This window comes from Lissotriton helveticus, chromosome 12 (assembly GCF_964261635.1).
Source record: "Lissotriton helveticus chromosome 12, aLisHel1.1, whole genome shotgun sequence".
Lineage (NCBI taxonomy): Eukaryota > Metazoa > Chordata > Amphibia > Caudata > Salamandridae > Lissotriton > Lissotriton helveticus.
The window spans coordinates 565677057-565702533 of record NC_136073.1 but is presented as its reverse complement, the minus strand read 5'-3'; the positions used below and the strand labels follow the sequence as shown (position 1 = coordinate 565702533).

At 44.5% G+C, this 25477-nt stretch overlaps 1 protein-coding gene across 3 annotated transcripts in view; it reads right to left on the bottom strand.

The window, feature by feature from the left end:
• Positions 1-25477, bottom strand: part of E2F4 (E2F transcription factor 4) — a 349237-nt gene that overhangs the window by 144733 nt on the left and 179027 nt on the right. For all 3 annotated transcript variants that reach the window (XM_078669707.1, XM_078669709.1, XM_078669708.1), the window contains exon 3: positions 23946-24107. In XM_078669707.1, the coding sequence (XP_078525833.1) occupies positions 23946-24107 (162 nt within the window). The remainder of the gene's footprint in view (positions 1-23945; positions 24108-25477) is intronic.

Here is a 25477-nt window from a genome sequence, read left to right as displayed (position 1 = left end):
ACCAACTGCCTTGTGAAGCACTTTTGCAATACAGGAAGTAATTATACCCTACTGCCTCCGGCTTCCTGTTTTGTAGAGGACATAGTCTCTACAAAACAGGAAGCAGCTTTTTGGAATGCCATCACCTTCCGTTGGCTGGGGTGAGTCTTCCCTGTGACGGCCTTTATGATCAACCCTAAGAAGGGTTGGGTCTGTTGAGGCTGAAGATGGATTTCTTAGTGGTGATGGTGAACCCTAGGTTGTGGAGAAAGGACACAGCGGAGTGTGTGCTAGGCATTGCCCTTGATCAGTCAGTGGCTGAGGATTCAGTAAGACGTGAATAATGTTTCTGTAGCCATAACCCCCGCTGAACACTTTGTGAACACCCATGGGGCCACAGAGACTTCAATGGCCAGACCTTTAAAATGACAGAGCTGTCCACTTTCCACAAAGCGCAAGTAGTGGTGGTGAGATGGATGCATGGGGGAAGTGCAAACAGGAGCCTTAGGTTGAGCACCACTGAGAAGTCCCCTCGTTGGAATGTGATGACATACTGCTGGGTGGTGATGTGGAAGCTCTCAGGCAGGATGTACTGATTTAGCCGCATGAAGAATAAGCTCAACCCTAAAAGACTCAGTTCTTCTTGGGTATTTAGCAGCAGAGAGAGTACACACCTTTGCCGTGCTAATGTGGGTACACCAGCTTGATGGCACCCTCAGGGAGGAGTGCCTGCATTTTTTGCTTTAGCTGCCAGAGATAAAGGACGTGATGATTTGCTGCCAAGGCAGAATGCTTGGTGGTGTGGTGAGGAAGTCTAGGCAGTACCTGTGCTGTACAATGGAGCGCACCCACTTGTCAGAGGCAATTTTCTCCGACTTGGGGAGGAAACTCCTTGGTCTTACCCTAACAGGTGTCGTTTGGTCAGAGGAGAATAGTGGGAGGATCACTTGTTGAAGACAGAGGTGCTCTAATTGGAGCCGCCTCTCCCCATATATTGCCTGTTGCCCCTGTATCCAATTTGCCAAGTATCTTGGCAGTCGGCATGTCTTGAAAGGGCTGATGCTGGGATTGGTAGTCCTGTCTCTGGGTACATATCTTTCCTGTGGACTAGAGGAAGGTATTTAATAGGCTCCTTCATTTCCTCCCAATGTGGAGTGGCATACCGAGAAAGCAAGCGGACAGAGTTGGCGATTCAGCAAGTTGTAGCAACCCTCACAGGCTTCTATGCTGCATTAACCTTCAACTCCCCTTCTCTAGGGGATGGGGATTTTTCCTAGGTGCCTTCACCAAGGGACACTGCCTTGCTGTGTGGATTACAAGGGAGTCTGGGGGAACTAGATCTTGTATGGATACTGAAACATTCAGGAGCAGGCTTGAAGTTCTTCTCCAAGCGGAAGAAGTCACTATCTTTCACTGGTTCTTTACAGTTTTCAGCATGCTCTTAAGCACACAGGGTGATTCTGTATTGACATCTGTGCTGGACAATTCTACAGAGAGGTTGTCTTCCCCTTGGGCCACATGAATCTTAATGCTGTGGTTCTGTACCTCCCTTTGGATTACCACATGGTAGGCAGTTGTGCTGTCTGATGGGGAATCCTTTGCGAGGGAAGGATCCAGGTCTAGGTCATCCCTCCCCTAGCACTAAGGGCTCGTAATATGGGCCCCCAAGGTGGCACAGTCTTCTTGGATCAGAGTCTGTATTAAGTGAATGTGGAGGTGAGTGTGCAGAACGAGACCAGGGAGGTGGGTGAGGGCAAGGTGGGGGAGGGGGGGGGGGAGAAGAAGTACTCCTAGGGGCAAGTGGCAGTGGTGGTGTGCTGATGGTCTTCCCCCAATCCTTCTAGGAATGGGAAACGTGAATGGGTAATAGAAGGGGCAGATGACTAAAAGGAGGGTTCTTCTTCTAATGCAAGTACACATTTCTGAAGGAACTTGAAGAGTGTATGTGTGTTTGTGAAGGGGTGGATAACTTTCTGCTTTCAGCCTAGGACATCCAGGAGGGGAAACATATGCAGACCCTCGCTCAACCTCAATCTCAGTGTTGAGAGTTCTTTCAGTCCTGACCTCTAAGATTTGGCTGAAACTTTCTGCAGCAATTTCAATGGGGCGGTCAGCTTTCCAGTGCCTCTGGGACTAGGAGAGATGGGCGGCTTGGCTCTCCACTCTGCACTGAAGGCGTCTCTTTTTTGTAGTGGATTCTGCTGGTTGAGCAAGATCGGATGGTTGGTGTCTCTTCAGACTGTGCTTGGGGCCTCAGTTGGCGTGCTTTGCTTCAGACTGGGATGCTTTCGGGAGCGACCTGGCTGGGGGTTGACCCTCTTATATCTGATGATGGATAGGGCCCCTCATGTTTGGACTCAGACTTCGAGGCGTAGAGGTCAAAACATCTGGGCTTTCTCATCCTTGCGCATCCCCCAACAGGCCTCCTTCCTCCCTTTCAGTTCCAAAACTGTCCTCCTTTCTGAAGAGGTGGCGGTTTTGATGAGCCTTGGTGCTGCATCACTAAATTACTAAAGGGTTTTCTTGTACAAGAATGCCTTAGAAGCAGCGCAGGAGGCCACAATGTGCTTAGAGGACCAGCACATGTTACACACCCCATACTGGTGGGACCAGGACCTCACAGCTGGCGCTGGAGTCGGGAAATGTGCTCTGTGACAAAGTTTCAATGGTCACACCCTTAAAGTTCCCAGAGAAAGATTCTACTGTTCAGCACTTGCATATCTGAACTTGATGGCAGAAGAAAACATTGTGAGGTGGAGTTCTAGTTCTGGTGCACTGTTGGCCAAGGGAGGAGTCACAACAGATTTTGTGACTCGAAAACAAATTTGAAGAAAAACAACTTGGAAACATATGGGCCCAACTCTAGATAGTAAGCGTATGTGTACCTACAGCCTATCAAGACACAAACTTTAATTTTTCCAGAATAAGGCTCTCAGTTCAGTAACAGTAGAAAGTTGACAGAGAATCATTATTTGCTGTTGACCCAAGACTGGAGATCTAGGAAAGTTCCACAGTTGTGCTACTGGAGAGCACAAATAGCTAAACAGAACATGCATAAACTTCTGAGAGCAGGGTTCCAACTGTGTGTCTCAATGTTAAAGTACAATATTGATTTATGACTGAATAGAAAGTATTGGGTCAGGTTGAAAACCCAGAGCATTGCAGTACAAGTCCTTTCGGAGCAGACAGCAATGGCAATGAAACCGCAGGACAATAAATGAACAGTTCTTGCCCTCAATGACAACGTGGAGTCTGTGGATTAAATACTAGATTGAAAACAATGGAAAATGTCTTCATGCTCACAAGTGCAGACTGTTTGAAAAGAGTGACAATTCCTTTGTTGAACAATCCACTAACTTTGCTACTATCACAGTCAGCGTACATATCACGCTAAGAGCATGTTGTGAGAAAGTGCCTATATATATTCTGGACCGAAGTAAGGTACAGTGTGTATAGAGTCCACAATCCCCAGAGGTATAACAGAGGTTAAAGCCAGGTGTGACCTTACTCTCTAAAGTGGTAGCTTGGTCGAGCAGTAAGGCAGTACCAGAGGACAGTGTAAAGCATTTGTTGTACACACTCAGTCTGCAAAAGGTTTCACACACTCAAGGACTAAAGTCCAGGCCAATAGTTTTTATATCAAAAGATATAGCTGTTTTATATTTAGAACCAACAGGTATCAAAATATACTTTTCTCAATATGACTGATCTCGGATGAATACTTTGCAGAAAGGCAATAAACTTTGTAAACACACTAGGTATAGGGTTGCAGTAGGCAACACAATTTAACATTGAGTTCAATGGGTGTTTCTACATAAATGCAGTTGATTACTTTATAGATTACTTTTGTAATCCCAGGACTGGATCCTAGATTCAGTCTTGGGGTCTAAGCTGAAAACAGTTTAGTAAAAACGTTTTGGTTATTGCAATGATTTTTAAAGGAATAAAAAGGTATTTTCAAAGTTGACACTTCACAGTGAAAAACTGGCAATGTTATCCTATGGCAGGAAATTCAAGTCACATGTAAAGTACGTTCTCGTTACTTTTGTAATCCAGTACTGGGCTCCTAGGTCCAGCACTGGGAACTCTATCTAAGACAGGTAAGCAATTACGTTTCAGTAGTTGGTACGATTTTTAAGGAATATTTGTAATTTTCAAAAGTAGACAGAAGAATTTTCAGAGACAAACAGTCAATGGTTTCTTAAGGAAGAAAACTCAGTTATGGGTAAGTCCGGCGGTTAAAATTACTTCTGCAGGTCAGTACTGGCTCCTCTCCTGATTCCAGGTGAGTATTTCAAAATTCGTTACTCGGCTGATTTCATAGGAATATTTTAGAGTTTCAAAACTTCACACTTCAAATCAGTCAATGTTATCCTATGGCAGGAAAGTGAGTTATCGGTTTTCAGGAGAGTACTCGACTGGTGAAGTTAAGGTTCTGGGCATAGACTCAGGGGTCCCCCAGGGTCAGGTAGGTACAGTTGGTACACCCGCAGTGGCACAGGTGCGCCCGGTTGCAGAGGTAGTTAGGCCCAATGTTATCCAACGAGAGGCAGGGGGCCTTCGGTTGGTGGCGGCTGGCTAGCAGGCCACGCAGCTGTGGGAGCTGGGCTCCTGGTCACTTGCTCAGGGCAAATGGGGAAGTAGGATAGGGTACAGGTTGCACTGCCAGAGGCACTCGGGCGGCTGGGTGCAGGGTGCTTTTGAGTCGTCGGGCGCTCAATGTTATTCCATGACGATCTTGAAAAGGGAACAAAGGCTGAAGGCTCCGGGACGGAGGACCTTCTGGAGCGACCAACACTTTGAGGGGTAAGTTGGGATCTTGGAGGATAGGTAGCCACCAAGGAGTTGGGCACAGCGGGCCGTGGGGCGCCGGGGTGTCTTTGGAGGTCGGGAAATCTTGCCCCCTGCTGGTCGCGGTCGGAGGGGTCCTTTGTCCTGAGGCTGCAGGTGTCGTCGGGGTCGTCGAGGAGGGTCTTTGGGCACTGGACCTCGGGTCCCAGTCCCCAGGGGGACGTCCTCCTGGTCTTGGATCACTCCGGCACGGGCCCGGCGGGTGCAGAGTGGGTTGTCGGGAGCTTCCTGGCTGGCACCAGGGGTATGATTGTTGAGCAGTGTCTCTGCTTAAGGGAGTCCCAGTCTTTAAGAAGGTCAAGGCAGGCAGGTCCTCCGTGTGTCCCAAGGTTGCTGTCTGCAGGAGTCGCCAGGATTAGGCAATGGCAGGTTCCAGGATCGACAGGCCGGTAGGGCTGGGGCCAAGTCAGTTGGTGTCGTCCTGTTGTTAGCAGCTGCACGGCGGGTATTCTTCTTCTTGATCTTCTTTCTTCTTTTCATATCGGGATCTGAGGAAGGAAGGTTCAGGGAGCCCCCAAATACTGAATGTAGGGGTGTTACAGGTAGGGCAAGGGCAGGCACCTGTCCTGGGGTGGGTACACCCCCTAACCTGCTCCTCTCCGGTGGAAGAGGGGCAGGAGCCTAGCTGTGATTGGGCAGGGCTTCCCATCTTCAAGATGGCCGGAGCCCGGGGTCGTGCTTCACCTCGTCTCCCCCACCTGAAGTGTGGGGTTGGCACAGGCTGGCAAACTCCCCTTCCTGACGTAGGCTTTCCCGCCAGTCTTCCCGCCAGAGTGGGGGTCAGGACTGGTGTGGGCCAGTTGCTGGGTACAGCAAATGGTCTGGAGAAGCTCACAGAGGCGGCAGGCCTTAGAAGCTTCCCCATGCCCATCCTGGGGAGGAGACCTAGCACCTCGCCCAGGCTGTGCATTGTTGCAGGCCCAGGAGAGAGGGGGCTCTCCACCCAGGGGTCCAGCAACATGTCTGCTGTGTGGCAGCCTAGGCAGCCTCTCAGTCCAGACGTGGAATTCAGGTTTAGGTTTTAAGGGGCATCTCTAAGATGCCCTCTGGTGTATTTTACATTAAATCTTGCACTGGCATCAGTGCGGGTTTAATGTGCTGAACAGTTTGATACCAAACTTCAGTCTTCAGTGCAGCCATTATGGTGCTGTGGAGTTCGTAATGACGACCTCCCAGCACCATATACTCTTAATGGCAGCACTGCACTTACAGTGCCCAGGAATGGCCCTGGGTACTGTAGGGGCACAGGGCTCATGCACCTGTGCCCACTCCGCTGGCATAGGTCACCCAGCTAGAGGGGTGACTTAGGTATGCCAGGGCAGTGGGTTTGTGGGCATGGCACACAGAGATGTGGGCCATGTCGACTCTGTTTAGTTCTGCACCTAGACACTCAGCCTGCAAAGGCAGTGTGTTGGTGTCAGGGTACAGGGTACCTAAGGGTGGCACAATAAGTGCTGCAGCCCTTAGGGGTCTTCTCTGGTCACCATGCCCTGGGTACCTAGGGTACCATTTACTAGGGGCTGATAGGTGTCCAGAGATGCCAATTGGGTTTTAGTTTCAATACAGTTTTAGGGAAGGAACACAGGCCCTGGTTGGCAGGAGCCCAGGGCACACTCAGTCAAAGCACATCAGCAGTTCAGAAAAAAGTGGGGGCTAACCAATGCAAGAAAGATGGCACTTTGTCACACATGTCTATTAGATGCTATAATGTCCAAATATTCTGAAACTATGGGAAACAGAAGTTTAACTCAAACTGGCCCCATGATGGCTAGAATACTCTTTGGAGGAAGAAGTTGTACCCCTGTATAATGACTGAAGCAAAATTCAATTCACAACACCCAGTTCAGGTAGCCACCACTAACTAGCCTCTGGAAAGGATTGGTGCCCAAAAAAAGAGGATCTCGTTTTTTTTCTTATTTGAATTTCAGACAGCTTTACTCCATCCAGCAGAGCTTGAATGAACTCAGGGTTATTGGGGTGTTTTCATGGAAGGCCAAGAGGAGCAGGGTGTCATCCACATAAGACACCACCCACACCCCCAGGACGGTGAGTAGCTCAAGGCAGATATTAAAGAGGATGGGCTGAAAGCTGAACCTTGAGGGACGCCACATGGTAGAGGTTTGGGAGAAGAGACGAAAGAAGGAAAGAAGACTGCTTGAGAGTGATCTGACAGGAGCGGTTTAAGCCAGAGCAGAGCCTGTCCTCCGATACCAGTTCTCTCAATTCTGTCAAGTAAGACGGCACAAGAAACAGTATCAAAGGCCGGAGACAGATCCAAAAGCATGACCATCACTGGAGAGCTCTGATCAAGCTTTTCCTTAATGAATTCTGATACTTCAAGTAGGGCGGACTCTGTACTGTAACCCGCACAGCATCCAGATTGGGAAGTCATGCAAAAGGAGGTTAGATTCTAGGAAGTGTGACAACTGCTTGTTGATCCTTTTCTCTAAAAGTTTGGCAACAGTAAGAAGAAGAGAAATAGGTCTAAAATGGTTGAGAACCTCAGGATCGGCTGATAGCATTTACAGCAAGGGGAGTAGTAGCGCGTGTTTCCAGCATACACGTTGGAATGTTGCTGCGATGATGCTGTTCTGGCTGCTCCTGGTGGGGTTTTGTACTACTCATCTAAGTATTGTAACCTTCTTCAATAAATCTTCTGAAACTCATCACGGCTACTTGAGTAAATCTCCACAAATTATGGCGATGAGTTGACGCAAAGAACTGGCGGGTGTTTCCTGTCAAGACCTTAATTTTCTAACCTGATGATCCTGGCAAGCCTCAGTCAGTTTACGTGAATTGGCACTCCGAACCCCACCAGTGACCTTGCTATCGGTCGCCCACTACTCAAGCGTGCCAGTTTCGCATTGAGGAGCCTGCTGTCATCCTGCTGTCTAGGAAGACCAGTTCCTTCGGGCAGTCTCTCCACTATCAAGAGGTATGTTGTGGAGGAGTAAACACAGTTGGCTATTCAGCATAGCTTTCTTCTAGTTTACTACAGATTTTCACATTCAGTTATTTGTCATGTGCAACACGAAGTTTTGGGCACTGCTATAAGTAATGGCACAAATTTACAGACACAGCGCAATCAAGGAAAATTTAGCCACTTCAGTTTTTCTCAATCTACATGTCAACTCTGCTTATTTGAACGTTACGCACATGAGTTTTACTAGATGTTTCGTTTGCTGACTGTCTTCAGTTTTAAAAGTAAGGCGTCTACAAGCTCAGTGGAAATCTCTATATACTGGGTCCATCACAAAAAAGGATGTTTGGAATTCTAAAGCCCTGGGCCAGCTGTGAACATTTTTTACTTTCATATGAAATCGATCTGTTCTGGAAGCTGTTTGGTCATGGATCGTTTCCCAGGGTGAAAGGTTTTTGTTTCTGAAGCAAGCTTACAACTTCACACTGCTCGGTGCATATTTTTCTAATCTTTACAAGTATATATGCGAGATCTAACCTTCTACGTTGGCTTTTGCGGGACTTTGTTTTTGTGAGCATACACAGCCTATTTAATTGCTCCATTGACTTTTTAATTAATAGCTTCATTGTCTTTTGGCAGTTCAACCGCTGAGTTGAGATTTAAAAATGAGGTGCGTGTTGTTGCCTATGCGCGCGCTCTTACCTTCTCCACTTCTGGATATCCTGTTCTGTGACAGGCCTGCCATTTTTGTCTTCGTGACGTTCAAGCCTCACTGCACTGCGTCTTTGAGCGCACGCACACGCCGTGAGCCACCCCGTGCTGGCGTGACTGCATGCCGCCATCTTTGGGTTGGAGACTGTAGGGTTTTCAACATAGCCTTTAATGACCGTGTTGTGCCAACCATGTTTTTTCCATCAATTAATGTAAATTGAGCGTGCTGGAGTGAACGTTTTTTTTCTCCTCATTGTGGTCACATCAACGCTTTTCTTATAAGCACAACAGTCTTCTTTGGAGGAATGGAGTACACTGGATTATACTGGCAGTTCGTGTGGCGAGTTCAAATTTCTTTACAAGTATGGGTGCTCTACGATCTTTGGTGGGCGTTATCTGTACACCATTGAACTTTTCTGCCTCATGCGTCTTTTGTAACGCTTTGTTCGCCATAAGTTGGCAGGGTATGCTCAGACGTGAGTCCCTTGCTCACTTTGCCACTGAATTCAAGCAAGCCTGGCTGAAGACGGCTGAAATGCCAGAAACCGGTCCTAGGAAGCTTGTTTCCGGTCCAGGGATGGCATGGCTTGGCAGTTCGGGCTGGACCGTTCCCATGAGGCACAGGGTCCGACTGATTTGCATATGGCCATGTCTGAACTGGGGTGGCAGAGTGGGCTAAAGAACCGTGATGGATTAAACCCAGATCTGTTGACTGGGTGTGAGTGTTTGATTGGTTCAGATGCTCCGTCCATCACCACCCCCTTTTGTACCGCTTTGTTCGCCTCAGTCCCTTGCTCACTTTGCCACTGGATTCAAGCAAGCCTGGCTGATTCAGATGCTCCGTCCATCACCACCCCCTTTTGTACCGCTTCATGCGTCTTAGAGCCATTTTTTCTGCTCATTTTACGTGGAGTTATTCTCACACTAATACTCGATGTGAAGTTACTCCGCTGTTTGTTTCAAAGATGCATGCCATTTTATCCCAGTGACAGGCACACCACGTTCTTGACTGCCTGTGCACATGAAGTTAGTTTGTCTGAACTTTAAAGCTCCATTTCTATTGCACTCTGTCTGGGCTACTGTGTTTGGAGCGGTTTATTAGTGTATTCTAGTTTCTTGTCAGTTTGCTGCAAATGTTTACTGTTTTACATTTATGTCTGATGCTTACTAGTCACAGTACATTTGTGGTCATACCTCTGTATTTATTGTTATATCTCTTACACGTGGGATTGTGTTATGGGTTTACCTACCCATTTATTTAGTAAGCATAATTTCTCTTATGCAAGTGATGTTCTAGTTATGTACTACTCGGGTGAGAGGTCGCGCACCGGCGAGGTTTTTTTAATGTTAATGTTTATCCTTCATAGGATTGCACAATAAGTTAAGTTAGATCTACATTGTGCAAGTTTACTTGCTCACAGTTCTGTTTTATTCTATCCTTCATATGATTGTACAATGGGTTTAGTTTGATTAACATTGTACGTTTATGGACCCTAGGTACGCACCGGTAAGAGTCCATCATTTCAGTTTACATGCTTTTTTTTGGGATCGCAATGGGTTGTAGTCCCATCTGCTCATTTATGCATGGATTTTCTTCCTTTTTGCATGTGTTAACCATTTCATTTCTAGGTATAAGTCATGGGTTCAGACCGATATATTCTGGTTAACATTAACTTATCTCCTTCTTGTATTCGGAGGTATCATGGGTTCTGACCCATATACTGTTAACATTATTTAACATGCTCTGGGTTTTTAGTCACACGTTCCCTTACATGTGTGTTGTATGGGTCCAAGTCCCATTACAGCATTTCTCTCATTGTCAACTCCAGATTACGTTGCCTCAACATGTATTATATATATATATATATATTTTTTTTTTGCATGTTTTTCGTCCCATGTTCATATGTGTTGGGCTCATCTTTACTTCTGCAATGGGTGTGTTACATTAGTCTCTCTCTTATTTACATTATTTTCCCAACATCATGTTTTCTCATTATTGCATTGTTAAATTTTTGCAACGTAATTTTATGTTCTGATTATTTCTCTTTGTTTTTCTCATCTGTCTTCTCACTCTCATGTTTTCAGTTTCTGGTATTTTACCTTTTTCTCTGTTTTTCTTATTTTCTCTGTCTCCTGTTTTCTTTCTCTTATTGTCCTTCGTGCTTGTTTTTCGTTCCTCTTTTGCTTGACTGATCATGTTCGTGTCTGGGTTCACCCCAGTGTTATTTATGTGATATTTCTTGCCTCCTTGCGTGCTTGCCCGACCAGCTGGTGTGTTTGGGAGATTGTCTTCGCATTCTTCCTCCGAGGTGTGGTTTTCTTTCCCTGTACCTTTCCATTTTTTTCCTGTTTTATTTGTAGAAGGGAGGATGGGTCATTCGTATATCTGTTTCTCCACTTCTCTTGTTGTCTCTTCTTTGCATTCTTCATGCTCTCTCTTGTTGTCTCTTAGTTTCATTCTTCTTGTTGCTTCTGTATATTTTTTACTCTCTCTTTGTTTCTCCTCTTTCGATTTCTATCTATTTTGTTTTTCCGTATTAGAAAGCGGCATATGTTGTATCCTGCTCTTGTATATGCAATGCTATTTTACCACCAGTGGAATTTTGCTGTGATGATGCTGTTGGGAATTTGTCAGAGAAGTCACAGTTGAGTGGGCTGAGCAGCATGCTGGCTGCCTCTGATGGGGTTTTGTACTACTCATCTATGTATCCTGTAACCTTCTTCAATAAATATTCTGAAACTCATCACGGCTACTTGGAGTAAATGACTACAAATATCCAGAGGGCAAGGGTCCAGAGGGGATCCCAATGCTAAGTCTTCTAAGGAAATAGGGTCAAACCTTGTGAGAAGAGGACCAGACAGAGTGAGAACACGGATGTCCACGACAGGTGTTGTCAGCAATATGAATTGGTTATAGAAGTTTTGAATTTTCTCACAAAAGAAATCAGGAAGATCTTGACAGAGTTGCAGTAAAGGAGAGAGAACATTTTCTTTAGCTGAGGGGGAAGGACACTTGACAATATTAAAAAGTTTGCAAGGCTTATTATCTGCCTCAGAAATAATTGCAGGATTGAAAGATTTCTGAGCTTTCCGGAAGGCAGAATGATCGCATTTCAGTGTGGGTGAGTACGTTACTTTTGTCTCCTAATCATAAGCCATCCTCCATCTCTGTTCAAGAAAAAAAGATTCCGTCCATGTGATTGCTGGAAAAGAGAATATATGTAATGAAGCTGAAACACCACATGCCTTTACATTATTGGAATAATGGTTCTGTGTTTTTTTAAGTAACATGTTCTGAACGCTGGAGACACAAATGACTGCTGAGTGGCTGCTACAACGACCACTGCGAGATTGTTTACATTCAGTACCAACCACTGCAACACTTTGTTGGGGGCGAAAACCTCCATCCTGTGAGCAGGCACACTCCACCAGAGGTGAGGCGCCTTTCGGCATTATCCAGCCATGCGCTTGCCAGGAGATATCAGCCTGGTAGTTTACATGGTCTATCCCACAAGCATTCAGTCAACATTACACTACTGAGGCTTCTGTGAGCAGTATTTTTTGTCCAAGGAGTTCTTCAAATAACATTTGCCTACGATGCCTGGTGCTACAAGTTCGGTTTCTCAATGCTGTGGAATTTACCTACATGTTGAGAAAAGAAAAGGATACAGAAACCTTTCGGATGACTAGATAACTTCTAATCTGCAAGCTCCTAACCAATATCAACCACATTCCAGCACCGTGGCCTTCAGCAAAAAATACAGTGAATGGCAGTCTTAAAAAAACAAAAATAATACCTGGGAAGCTTTGTCTACGGACATGCCAGGGAAGGTGGGCCAAAGACGATACACACACGGTACTGGAAACAGCATAAAATTATTTCTGGTCCTCCCTCTTGATGGGAAGATACTACAAGTAATGGTCACAAGGTCTATGAATAAGAAGTCATCAAAAAAGCAACTCTGTCCTATTTTGATTCAGGTTTCTACTTTTGTGAATTTTTCTACAATAGAAAAATTATAAAGCCAATGAATGAAGTCACTGTTTCCTAATCAAATGATCTGGGTCGTCTTTATTTCAAAACTACCATATATGGAAAATGAATGTTCGCAATATCAACAAATGTTCATAACCACAAATATCTTTCTTAATATTGTCAGGAAAAATACCTGAACCAACACGCACCATTCCATTGCCTAGAATTAATGAAATAACTGCTGACTAAAGCAATTGCCCTGTAAAATGCAAATAAATAAAACATATCAAACTATTTTCATTGCCCCTTTACAGAACAGCAAGTCCGAGTACACTCTGAGGTCCGAGTGTCTGCTAACTTTAGAAAAACTAGTTTGCAGATTTGAGAATATGATGACAAACAATATCTGAAGGAGAAGTGCATGTGGAGGGTGCGGGAACATTTTAAATCCAATAAAATTCTATATTTTTAGCAATGTGCACAAAGCTGTGGCATCATCTCAATTTGGTGTATGGAATAAGTCTATCACAGGGTTTAACGGTAATGACAAGGTAAAATATCTTTCAACTTGATACACTCTTCTAATCATAACTGCACTAAGAAGAAACTACTAGCACGTGTTGAGGAGGATAGATCCACATGTGTGGACCAGTGATTCCTCGGCAATAATTACTTTTGAAGGCCTTTTACAGTGCAGCTCAATTAGTCAATGTTTTCATGGCTCCCCACAAAATGGAATAGTGTCTACTACGGCACCGAAAGCAGTAAAGAGTATCTGGGAATGGCAGGGCCTATCTAATATATGTTAAGTTGCTGTTTATTGTACAACTTCTTGTTGTGGTGTGATGATTTTGTTGTGCTGATAGAAATTTGACACATAAAATCAATATTTATGTAAACTAAAGAATCCATTGCTTTCCCACTGAAGTTGGGATTTTAGGTAAAATAATATACTGCATCCTGTGTCTGACAGCATTGGAACACTGAATAGCTATTTAAAAAATATTAAAAATGAAAGGGAAAAAACCAAAAGCTGAACAAGATATCTAAAGAGGCAAGGTTTTGTCAACGAAGCGAAGGCTGAAAGGAAGAATAGACATTTATGAGTGCCCGCTGAAGATTAAGTCCGTAAGTCCATATGCAAGCATTTTTTGTTTCTCTAACATCTTTTGCACCAATTGACAAATCTGCATAAAAACTTTAAAAATCGACCACATAACGCATTATTGTTTGCTCCTCAATAGGATAATGAACTATGAGCTAAAATATTTAACTGTTTTAGTTGGAATGCTAAAACAGATAAAATAAAGATGAGTATATGAAACTCATGTGCTTGGTAATAGAACAAAAAGAGCCAAGCATAATTTCATGAATTTACACTTGGACACAAGAAAGGCCACTATCTTCTTTGTGTGTTAGCAAACTTTATATAGCTCTGTTTTGCAATTTTGTTTCAATGTAAAATATAAACCATATAGCCAACAGCACAGAAACTGCTTACAGATAGTGAATTATAAACCGTCATGGATGAATGTGGTATATGACTGGCTCAGCTGAACTGTTCATTTAGCTACACCTAATGCTTTCCTGAAGTTTATAAACAGAAAAGTTTGCAAACCTTACAGTGGAAACATTTTTGTGGGGGCCATTTGGTGGGAGAGAACAAGATTCTTCCCTAATAGCGAGTTCCAAGATCACCCCATGGTTGTTGCTCACACTACAATCTAAGGTAGACAGAGAAATGTAATGTTTTGCACTTGAATGGCTATGACCATACCAATAAAATAAGTGGCAGGACTGTGAACTGGTAGAGTACCTTGTCTAACACAAATCTGAGGTACTTTTTGTGTCTGATTCGCTGGGATGTGTAGACAGGCGTCCTTTAGATCTAAGGTTGCCATATAATCCCATTTCCTTAGAAAGGGTATAACTCCTTGGAGTGCTGTCATCCTGAAATGTTGAGTACAAACGAATTTACTTAAGAATCTGATTTCTATGATTGGTCTCAGAGTTAGATCCTGTTTTGGGACCAGGAAATAAGAGAACAGGGTTCTTTGTTTGTTTCCCTTGTTGGCACCTTTTTAGGACTTTCTTTAAGAAGAGTTTGTTCACCTTTTTCCTTAGTTGTATGATCTCTTCCTGCTTGAAATCTTTTTAGTTTTGAGGGAATTTGAGGTAATGTTGTGGTTAGTGCAATGCAATATCCTTGACCACGTTCAAAATCCATTTGTCTGAGGTGATTTTCTTCCACTCCCGTGGGTAGTGTCCTATTGTGCCTACCACAGGTGTTATGTGGGGGCAGGGATTCTTGGGCAAATCAATTGCCTGTCGCTCCTCTCCCTCGGTGAGTTTGTACTCTTCCCCTTCCTCGCGCACAAAAATGCTGTCTAGCTGGATGTAGCCACTGTTGGTACGTGGTCTTCTATGTGGATTTGTGTGAGCTGCCTTGTGATTGCTACTGTTGCTGCCACGATGTGAAAACCACTCTACCAGTAGGGCTTTGAATTACGCTTCCTTCCTTTCTACATGAACCTCTGTATTGTAGAGCCCCCATTGCTTTGGCCGTTTCCTGGTCCCTTTTTAGTTGTTGTAAGGACTTATCATTTGCATGGCCGACAGGGTGTCTCCTGTAAAGGGCATATTGATTATGAAGGTTTGTACCTCTGACTTCCACCCTGACACTCTGAGTCAAGCATGTCTCCAGAGTGTCGTGCCTGTGCACATCTGCATGCTGGCAGTGTCTGCAGCATCCAAGGCTGATTTCAGGCATGTGTTGACTATGTTTCGCCCGCCTTGAATACTGCTTTGGCCCTCTTTTTGTACTCCTCTGAGAGGTGTTGCATAAGGAACTCCATTTCTTCCTGAGGTGTGGGTGTTGTTCCGCTTTCATGTGGTTGTTACAATCGTCGAGTCAGCAGGACCATTTCCCTGTATGTATTTTGGGTCTGGAGTAGATGGCTTGTACTTATTTTCTACTCTGGGAGTTACTGCCTTTGCAGTGGCAGGTTCCCGAAATGCCTCCTTCCATTGATCCAATATGCTGGGTAGCAATGGAAGGTATAGGTTCCCTTTGTTGGCTGGCATCAAGGAGAAAACAAGAAGCGCCCTTCTCTTTTTCCAGCTGGACTCCATATGTTTCAGCAGCAATTTTGAGGAGGTGGTTGTACATGGACAGGTCATATAATGGTGATGGCCTCGAAGGGTAGTTGTCCACTTCTTCAGGCCTTGTTCAGGGGATTCAGCGTCGAGATCATGCTACGACTCGTTGTCAAACCCGGTTGCATCTTCAGCCTCCTCGAGTTAATAGAACTCTTGTTGTTCTTCATGGGCCTCTGGTGTTGCTGGAGCCTCCAAGGCTTTGGTCTTCTCTTCTCTTCTCTCTTGCTCCCTCTCGAGCAAGAGAAATGGCAGAGGAGTTCGGCAGAGTCTTGCCTGCATCAGTATCCCTTGCTTGGGATCCATGCGGGTCCTTTGTTTTCAGCCGCCCCTTGGTCATGGTGAAGGACTGGACGTTCAAACATATGCGACCGACGCCGAGAAGTAACAGCCAGCAAAGAAACCGGTGAAAGACACCGAAAAGATCAAAGGTAATAAAGCAGCCAAAAGGTCCTGAATGTAAAAATTCAGACAATAAGTCCAACAGGTAGCAAATCAATATTTAGCTTATTAGCTCCTCTAATGAGAGCCTCTTGGAAGGTACTGTCATCTACAGGAGATAGTATCAGGGGCAGAGAATCTGTCAGAGACTAGGAGAATATAGACTAGAAGATGCAGTTGTATGATGGGGCCGTAAAGACCTTGATCTGGAGGAAGAAAATCTTCTTTGTCATGAGTGCAGTCATCTGTGAGGTCTGGTGTGACGTGAGCGTGATCTAGAGCGCCTCGGAGAAGGTACCGCTGGAGGCTGAGATTGAGTTGTGGTGGGGGAGGTGATCATGCTAGAGCCTGCAGAGGTGTTGGTGAATCCGGTATGGGGATTGGAGATGTTGGTCTTGATGGTGAATATCCTCTGCAATATTCAAAGTCGAACTCTGATGGAAACTTACGAGCTTTCGTGAGTGCAAGCCACTCTGCCATCTACTTTAAGGAAAGTGAATAATGTCTCGACGTTTACCCAGCCCTTGATGGCGAGCAAGTAGGCGCAGTACCTCTTCTTAACGTAGATGTCCTCTATGTTGAACGGGAGCAAGGTCTTTCTCCAGATGGTCTCTTTCTGGATTCCCTCTGTGGGAGTCCTCATAGCGTAACCAGCCTCACCAGTCATGGAATCTTATCTGCAGTGCTCCACTTGATCCTGGAGGTAAATTTTCTCTCTCTCCCCCTCAAAAGAGTGCACTTGGAGCGGATCTTGCAGTGACGACATCTTTGGGTAATGAGAGTCTGGTAAACATAAAATACCGATGCTGTGCGTGTCTGTTTTTGCCATATTCCTGTCACGCTGGAGGCTGAGATGGAGTTGTGGTGGGGGAGGTGATCATGCTAGAGCCTGCAGAGGTGTTGGTGAATCCGGTATGGGGATTGGAGATGTTGGTCTTGATGGTGAATATCCTCTGCAATATTCAAAGTCGAACTCTGATGGAAACTTACGAGCTTTCGTGAGTGCAAGCCACTCTGCCATCTACTTTAAGGAAAGTGAATAATGTCTCGACGTTTACCCAGCCCTTGATGGCGAGCAAGTAGGCGCAGTACCTCTTCTTAACGTAGATGTCCTCTATGTTGAACGGGAGCAAGGTCTTTCTCCAGATGGTCTCTTTCTGGATTCCCTCTGTGGGAGTCCTCATAGCGTAACCAGCCTCACCAGTCATGGAATCTTATCTGCAGTGCTCCACTTGATCCTGGAGGTAAATTTTCTCTCTCTCCCCCTCAAAAGAGTGCACTTGGAGCGGATCTTGCAGTGACGACATCTTTGGGTAATGAGAGTCTGGTAAACATAAAATACCGATGCTGTGCGTGTCTGTTTTTGCCATTTGCCTGCCACGCTCTGGGCAGTTTACAAAAAGAGATGCCATTTTCTGGAAAATTTGATCTAAAATACTCTACACCCTAAAGGACGTCGAATGAATCAGCTTTAAAAAAAAGCTTTAGATTACATTTCTGAGAAAAACAAAACTTCACAAAAGGAAGAGATCTGCTTCAGGATACTGTCAGCAGGAAAAAAACTGCCATCTACAAGGCATGATGGGGACTGGAGGTCAGAAGGCCCTTAACCCCTTCCATGCTCATGACGAGCTCAGCTCGTCATGCAGTACAGTGCTCCTGTGCTCATGAAGAGCTGAGCTCGTCATGACCACACCCGTTTTTATTGCTGTCCAGCACAGCAGGATAATCTCCCTAGCAGCGATGCGGTTAAAGGAGCAGGGTCTTGTTTATATTGTTTCGATGCTGCAGCTTATTCAGACTAGATTGCTATGCATTATTTCTTAGCTTACTTTAAAAAATGAGTACAACCTTTGTGAAGGATGTTTTTAAAAGATCACTTTTTATTTTGGTTTAAGTGATATGTAAGGGTATGACCCTTTATTTAAGCCTGCAAAAAAATGAACGTGTCAAAATGCCTGTCACATATGTTTCCTGGCCTCTCCGAAGTAAGGCGAAGTAGATGTGACTTTGAAAGAACAGCAACCGGGGTGCCCGCACTATTCAGTGCTAATGATTATCAATGGAGATCCCCTATAGAGAAGTTAAATGTCAGTATCATTTGTGATGTTTATTATTAATTATCTAAACTGGCATTTGCTTTAATTAGATGTTAATTAGTTGCCTTAATGAAAACATTTAAGGGTGTTTAAAGTGCTGTTTTCAGTTAGATTTGTCATTACCATATTCTGTACAAAAGGACAAAGGTTTTGTTTCTGTGACAAGAATTAGAGCGATCTAATCTCACAATCTTTTTTTAATGTAACTTTAATATTAGGGCATTGTAAGTCTCTTCTCCACTACGAACACCTCTAATGTTTATTTCCTGCAATCTTTTTCAATTAATGCATTTTTTGCTCTTATGTATGTTGGGGATAGTAATTACAGCTGCCTTGGTGTTAGCACCAATATCCGAGAACAAATTAATGTCCAGCAAGTGGTTGTGCAGATATACATTAAAGACACCATGATAAAGTTAATTACTACCTCCAAATTCATCACCTCTTAATTATTGCAGGAGCCACACGGGATCTGGAAACTTTCAATACCTCTTTCATGCTGGTAGGGGGTTCTAGCTCCATGTTGCTATCAGAAACAATGTCATGGTGACGTCACTTAAGGAATAAAGAGCTCACCCTGGCACACCAACGTCAGTTCCCCCATCCATTTTTCCAGAGTCCATCGCAGTAACAATCAAAAGGAGAATTACATCAATTTAAAACTGTGCAATACAAAAACCTAAATTTGAAGGACTTTATAATTCTACCTCTAACCATCCTTCAGAACAGGAAGGTGGGAGGAATCGGTGAGTAATTTGAAGGTAGAGTATCCATCAGAAACATAGTTACGGAAGGCAGTTTACTATTTCTTCTGTGGAATACTTTACCTGTAAATATTTCATCTTTTGAATAGATAACAAAGAAATAACAACCAGAAGGCATGGTCACACTAATAAATCTTGCAGCAATGAACATGCAACCTTACCATCCTTCCTCACATTAATGTTTGGTTAAAGCGAGAAGGGACACCTATGTCGGTGTTCGATAGACAACTGCCACAGGTACTTCCCTGACCAAGGAAGACCTACACAACTTTACCTTGGTGGAATGGACTTGCATTCCGTCAGGTGGTTCTTTCTTAGCAAGGGGGTAGCAAATCTTGATGCATTAAATAATCAAGGGGGATCATGTCCTTTTCTAGACAGCCTTACCTTGCTTACTGCCTGCATATCCTACAAAGAGCTGCCCATCAGACCTGATATACTTAGTGTGGTTGATTTAATAGCTAGCCAAGATCTAGGGAACATCCTTTGTAACCTTGCCTCCTAGGTATCATGTGGTGGCAAATAATATTTTGTGAGAATAACACACTGCCGAAGATGGACAGGGGTCATCACTTTAGGGAGGAAAGCTGAGAAAACTGAAAAAACATGAGTGGGGTTTGGGGGAGGGAGAGGGTGGTGGTGGAGAGTACATTCAGTGCTTGCCCATTCACTGATATGTCTTGCAAAAGTAATCGCTACAACAACAAAAACAGTTGTAAATGTCACCAGTCTTAAGTGGCACCTATAAAGAGGTTCGAATGGGGATCCAATCTAAAAGGTGAACACCAAGTTCTGATCTCACTGTATCACACGGAACCGGGTGGGAGGAAATAAGTCTGTCAATCCCTTCAAAAATCTTATCATAATAGGAGACTTAAACAGGGAAGGTTGGTCTGGAAGGCAGCGAAATGCTGACAAAGATAGAATGCATCCCTTTGCCCACCTCACAACCCTGCTAAGGCAGCAAAAGCGCAAACCAGAAAACCTCTGAAAGGTGAGACTTCAGGGGATCCATGTCGCTTTTGGTATACCAGGTGACAAATCCATTCCATCTTGCTAAGTAAACCCACTTAGTGGAAGGACGGCAAGCAAACAAAATGATGTTGACCACCTCTGCTGGCAGTTAAGTTAAAATTGCTGTCCCTACTCAATCTCCAGCCATGAAGGTGGCGGCTTTAGTATTGGGGTGCAGGATCTGTCCTTTCAGCTGGGAGAGGTTGTTTACCCAAAAAAGCAGTTGGAGCAGGGGGGCATAGGGAGATGCACAAAAAGCCCACATACTACACCCTTCTCTGCCAGGCCGGGGCAGTTAGAATGGTTTGGACCTGATCTTGACAAATCTTCAACAACTGAGGTGCCAAAAGTATTGGAGGAAACATGTAACTAAATGGAAACCTGCACCATACCCAAAACGTGACCCCCAAAACTCCCCGCAGCAGATACTGGAGGGCATAGAGTTGGCAGCAATGGGTATTAGCATGAGTGGCAAAGAGATCCACCTGAGGAGTGACCCCCAAGGAAAAGATGTCTTGAATCATCTCTGGATGCAGAGGACACTAGTGGTCAGCAAGTTGACAGTGACTCAACCTGTCGACGTGATCATAGAGCCATCAGGGTGATTGGTGACTAGCTAATCCTCTGCCATTGTGCTCAGAACTAGAGTCCTAACAGTTCCCAACAGAGAAGGCGAGACCCTGCTTCCTTCCTTCTTGTTGATATACCATATTATTGTCTTATTGTCCATAAAGATCTTGGCAGACTGACCGTGAAGAGAGGAAGCTGAATCACCTTCAGGCCCAGCAGGTTGATGTTGAATACCTGTTTTTTACCGAAGACCAAATGCCCCTAATCTTCAGTTCTTTCAGATGAGCACCCCACCAGAGGGTGGGTGCATCGGTCAATACTGTGGCAACAGCTGGTTTAGGCCAGGAGCACATTTCTTGAACAGGCTTTCCACCAAGTCAGGCCTGATGCAGTGTCTCGTAAGATCACCACGAGTCCAACAGTTCTAGTTCGTGCTAGAACCACTGCCTGTGGAGGCACCATGGGGGGACCACGGGGGGGTTTGGGTTGTGCAGAGGAAGCCGGAAGCCAGGAGTCAAAACACCACCAAGACAGGAATCTGAGACCATCATCCAAAGATCAGAACAATAACCTGAATGTCTTGGATATTCTGGGGAGCACAGAAAGCTCGAATCAAAATCCTTTCCGGTACCGCCCCAACGAATAGGAGGCACTGAGTGGGCTTTAGATAAGACTTGGGCACCTTGACAGAAAAGTCCAGGTCAAGCAACAGGGACGATATTGTTTGCAGGTGACAACACTATCATAGTGAATAGGCTTTGAGCAGTCAGTCATCCAGGTAATAAATACAGGAATGCTACACAACCTAAGATGGGCCGCAGCTACTGCCACTACAACTCGCATCCAATGTCAAACTCAATAGAGGACAGCAAAGTGGCAGTGATTGGAGCCATCCACGAAATGCAGGTGCCACCTAGAAGACATCAGAATCAATATTTGAAAATACCTATTCTGCAAGGCGAGGGACATCATACAGTCTCCTGTTTTCAGCTCCAAAAGAACCTGAGCCAAGGACAGCATCTTGAACTTTTCCTCGGAGGAGAAAAGGTTGAAGACTATGAGGTCCGAGATCGGACAAGGACCGCAGTCTTTCTTGGGAACCAGAAAGTATTATTGTGAGTAGCACCATCAACAAATTTCCTGATCTGGCACCAACTATACTGCTTCTTTACCCAACTGGGCTGCCAGATTATGCTGCAGCATGCAAATATGGTCTTCTGTCTGAAGGGGTTACAAGGTGAAATCTGGGAAGGGGATTGTCGGAAGAATAGGGCATTCTTCAATTTTCTAGAGTTAGAAGGGACAGCTGGTGCAAAGTTATGGCCTTCCAAGCTGCAGAAAGGAGGACAACTATCCTCCGATGGGCGCACAAACGCAGGCAGGGGCAAACAAAAGCTGATTTCCTGTTACCAAGGGGGGAGAAGTACAAGGAGGGAGGCACCTGTTGGGTGACATGACCTTAGCCTTTGCTCCCACTGTTTGAGCACAGTGATTTGAGGATGCTCATGGGGGTGATGCGGATGGCGCCAAAAGTTAAATCACCTTGAAAAGCCACAAAATGTCTGGTACTGGCAAAAGTTCTTTTGGGGTGACTGCAAGCCAAAAGAACAAGCTGTAGCTCTGCTTGCCTTAAACCTCCCTTAAGCAGAATATACCTTCTATCTACACAATTTGGCACTATCTAAACGTCGAAATGGATACTCTTTAGGGTAGCCTGGACATAATATGTAAACTTGAAGATCTTAACCAGGTGTGTTGACGAACACACACTTAAGACCCAAAAGCCTTTGCAACAAAGTCAGTTGTGTCCGGACCGGCTTTAATAATGTGCTTTTATGTATCCCAACCCTCCCTGACCACCTCCGAAACATGCTCGAGGTGATCTGGTAGGTGAAAAATAACCATATGATCATATCCCACAAGACATCTCCTAGGCTGCCAGCAATGGGTCCAAGACAGCCTTGTTAAAAGGCACCAGTTGTTCAGACACTTATACAGACAGCTGCAGAACTTCTGTCAGTCAGATTTGCTCTCCACCACAGGTAACAGGAGTTCTAGAATCTCTGCAGCCTTCCAAATCACTGAGTGAAAGGGTGTCACCTAAGGAGGGGAAGCTGTGAAAGGAACTTTATCTCAGTCTCCAAAGACGTGTCCAGGCAACTTGCATTCCTTAATGCTAGTCAGCCATATCTCTGAGAAAGGGAGGTATGATGACTGCCACCTCACTACTGCCATCCATGTCATGGTGCACAATATCAAACATGTCTATTTGATCAGAGGCTGACTAAAAGAGGACAAGCATAGTAGTCCAATACTGTAATATGCACACTTAACTTGCTCGTTTCTCATTGGTTACTCCTCTAGTAGGTTGCTGAACCACCTTCTGGAACTATGCATTATCTACAGGGATTTAGGTAGGGGTTGATCCCCCAGAAGGACCAAGCAGAGCGGGTATTGGAGGCACTTGAGTGGACACTGCTGCTAATGCATTTGTCATCAGATGCCTCCAGAGAGGCAACAGCTTCGGTGCTGGAGGTGGGTTCACCAGTGAAAAAGTCTGCATTGGTACAACCTCGGGCAGCACTGGAGGAGTACTGTACCAAACTACGTCTGAGAAAGACTCACCTGTATCAGGTCCCAAAGTCTCCAGGTGGGCCCAAAGGTGCTCCAGAGGGGACCCGCCCCCATCCCCCCCACACCCCCACCAAACATATCGAAATCCCTGCACTGAACCAAATTTGCATTACATTTTTGGTGGGAATAAACACTCTCAAACAAAAGAGCGAGCTCCGGATCTGAATAAAATGGCACAGAATAATTTTTTTTAAGTCAAGGTAGCAGACTGGTCCCGTTAAAGCACAGTCATCATTTAGGGTGCTGATGTGGAGCCAAGGCCTCCCAACGGGTGCGGAAGAGCTATTGAAAGTTTCTAGTTTCAGTCTGGAATCTGGGATATTGAAGAGATGAAAAATCTACTAGTAGAGGCATCTATCAGAATGTGAGGTTGAGTTGTGACCAATTGCAACAAGTGGCTTGTTTAGGTAGTTGGGCACTTGCAGTACACACAGGAAGCATATATATCACCCTATTTACAGACAGGTTGTTATCAGTGTGAAATGTGAGACATTGGATTTTGTATTTTCTACCTCAGTGTCACTTGAGGTGGCAATGGAAGAACATGTGCTTTTTTTAAGGTGCTGTATGTTGTCAGGCACGCTGCATGCTTTAGAGACTAGTGTCATTCCGCAGCTAGCAGGTGGCTGGGTGGTAACTGTAGAGTAATAGCAACTGTCCACATGGGAAGTTGTCAGGCAGCAATTATGCTGAAGGGAGACCCCCTTACTGAGGAAGTTGTTATATTCTGGCCAGCAACTGGAGACACAGTTTCGAGGAAATGTTTTGGCTGTGCAGGCACAGACGTGTGTGCTGCCCTTAGGGACGGATTTAACACATATAAAGGATATCTGCTATTCAAAACATCATCTGTGACGTTTTTGATGCTTTGTTGCACCCAGATCCTCTGTTGGTCCAGTTCTTGTTCTCGTTTTTCCAGGTCTGCAAGCTCAGTCTTGAGGTCAATAAGTTTGTCTGCAATTTCTCGGGTGTTGCAGCCTGGACCCACACCCCTGAAAGAGAAATTACATTTACATCAAAAGATTAGTCTTTATTAAAATGCTCTTCTTGTTTGATGATGCATATGTTGAGCGACAGAGATTGGACACTGGAGTCATGCACCAGGTCACATACACAAAAAAATAAAAATTTAGAAGTTCTTAGGAAGGCATTTGACTAGGATACGTTTAAAAAAACTGCTTCTTGGGAATGCATGATACAAATTTGCCGCCAAACATATGAGACAAAGACAATAGTCACAGGAAAATGAGATCCTCTGATAAAATAGGAGCAGATCACTGTACAATTAAATACTTGGGTATACATATCCCTTACCGAAGGGTGTAGTAGGCTATAGATGGCCAGACATTCTTTCACATTACAGAAGATTATTTCTATAACTAATCTTGGTGTGTTGCACTCCGAAATAATTGAGTCATGCTAAAAAGGGGAACAAAGAGGAAGTTTTATTTACAAAGCATGATTATGTATGGATTGACCTCTCTTGTTGAGGCAGTTGACGTTCTGCAGCAATGGGTGTGCGCTGACTCTCTGTGGGTTCATTTTTATCAAACTACATTTTCTCAGTTTGTAAGCATTTCATCAAATTGCTGCATACACACATATACACATATATATATAATGTCTGCTTATGAAAGGTGTGTTACAATTTGCCTCATGATTGTTTACATATGGTTAGTTCTAAGTTTTTTATGTAGGATACAAATGTGTCATTTTAATGCACTGTAAATCTTTGGTTAATTTAATAACAGAGGAGATGCACATCTTTTCTGTTAATGTTATTTCTTTCTCAACTCTTGTATAGTGCATGGTTTTAGAACATATATATTCCATAGGTGGATATAATTTGGAAATGGGTGTGCCTTCATGCTTAACTAATATCGAAGCTTGGGATTTGCTCTCTATTTCGGTCTCCCCTTAAAAAGTGTCCTAGATATTTTTTTTTGGGCTTCATTCTTATGTGATGATGTATGTGCAATTTCTATTCTACAAGTCTACCTCTAGTTTCTTCATGCATAAATGATGTGTGGTTAACTGCATGTCCTTCCATATAAGTTGTTGTAACTGAAGCTGTGTTCCAGAAGGAAATGTTAAATTAGAAACTTGCACAGGGCTGTTGATTAACTTTAGCAGCAAAACAGGATGATTTAGAGCATAGCGGGTGGTCAACTAGCCCGCAAGGTCAATGGAAGTTATAGCCTCTCTGCCATATTCAGAGATCCCCGCCAGCAAAACGGGCATCCCTGTGAATTCAGTGCAGCCGCTGCTGCCGTAGCTCCATTAGTTACTAAAGACACTGGTCCCTAGACAACAGGTAGAGAGCAACTAATCAACATATGCTAAGTAGACACTATGTTCTTTG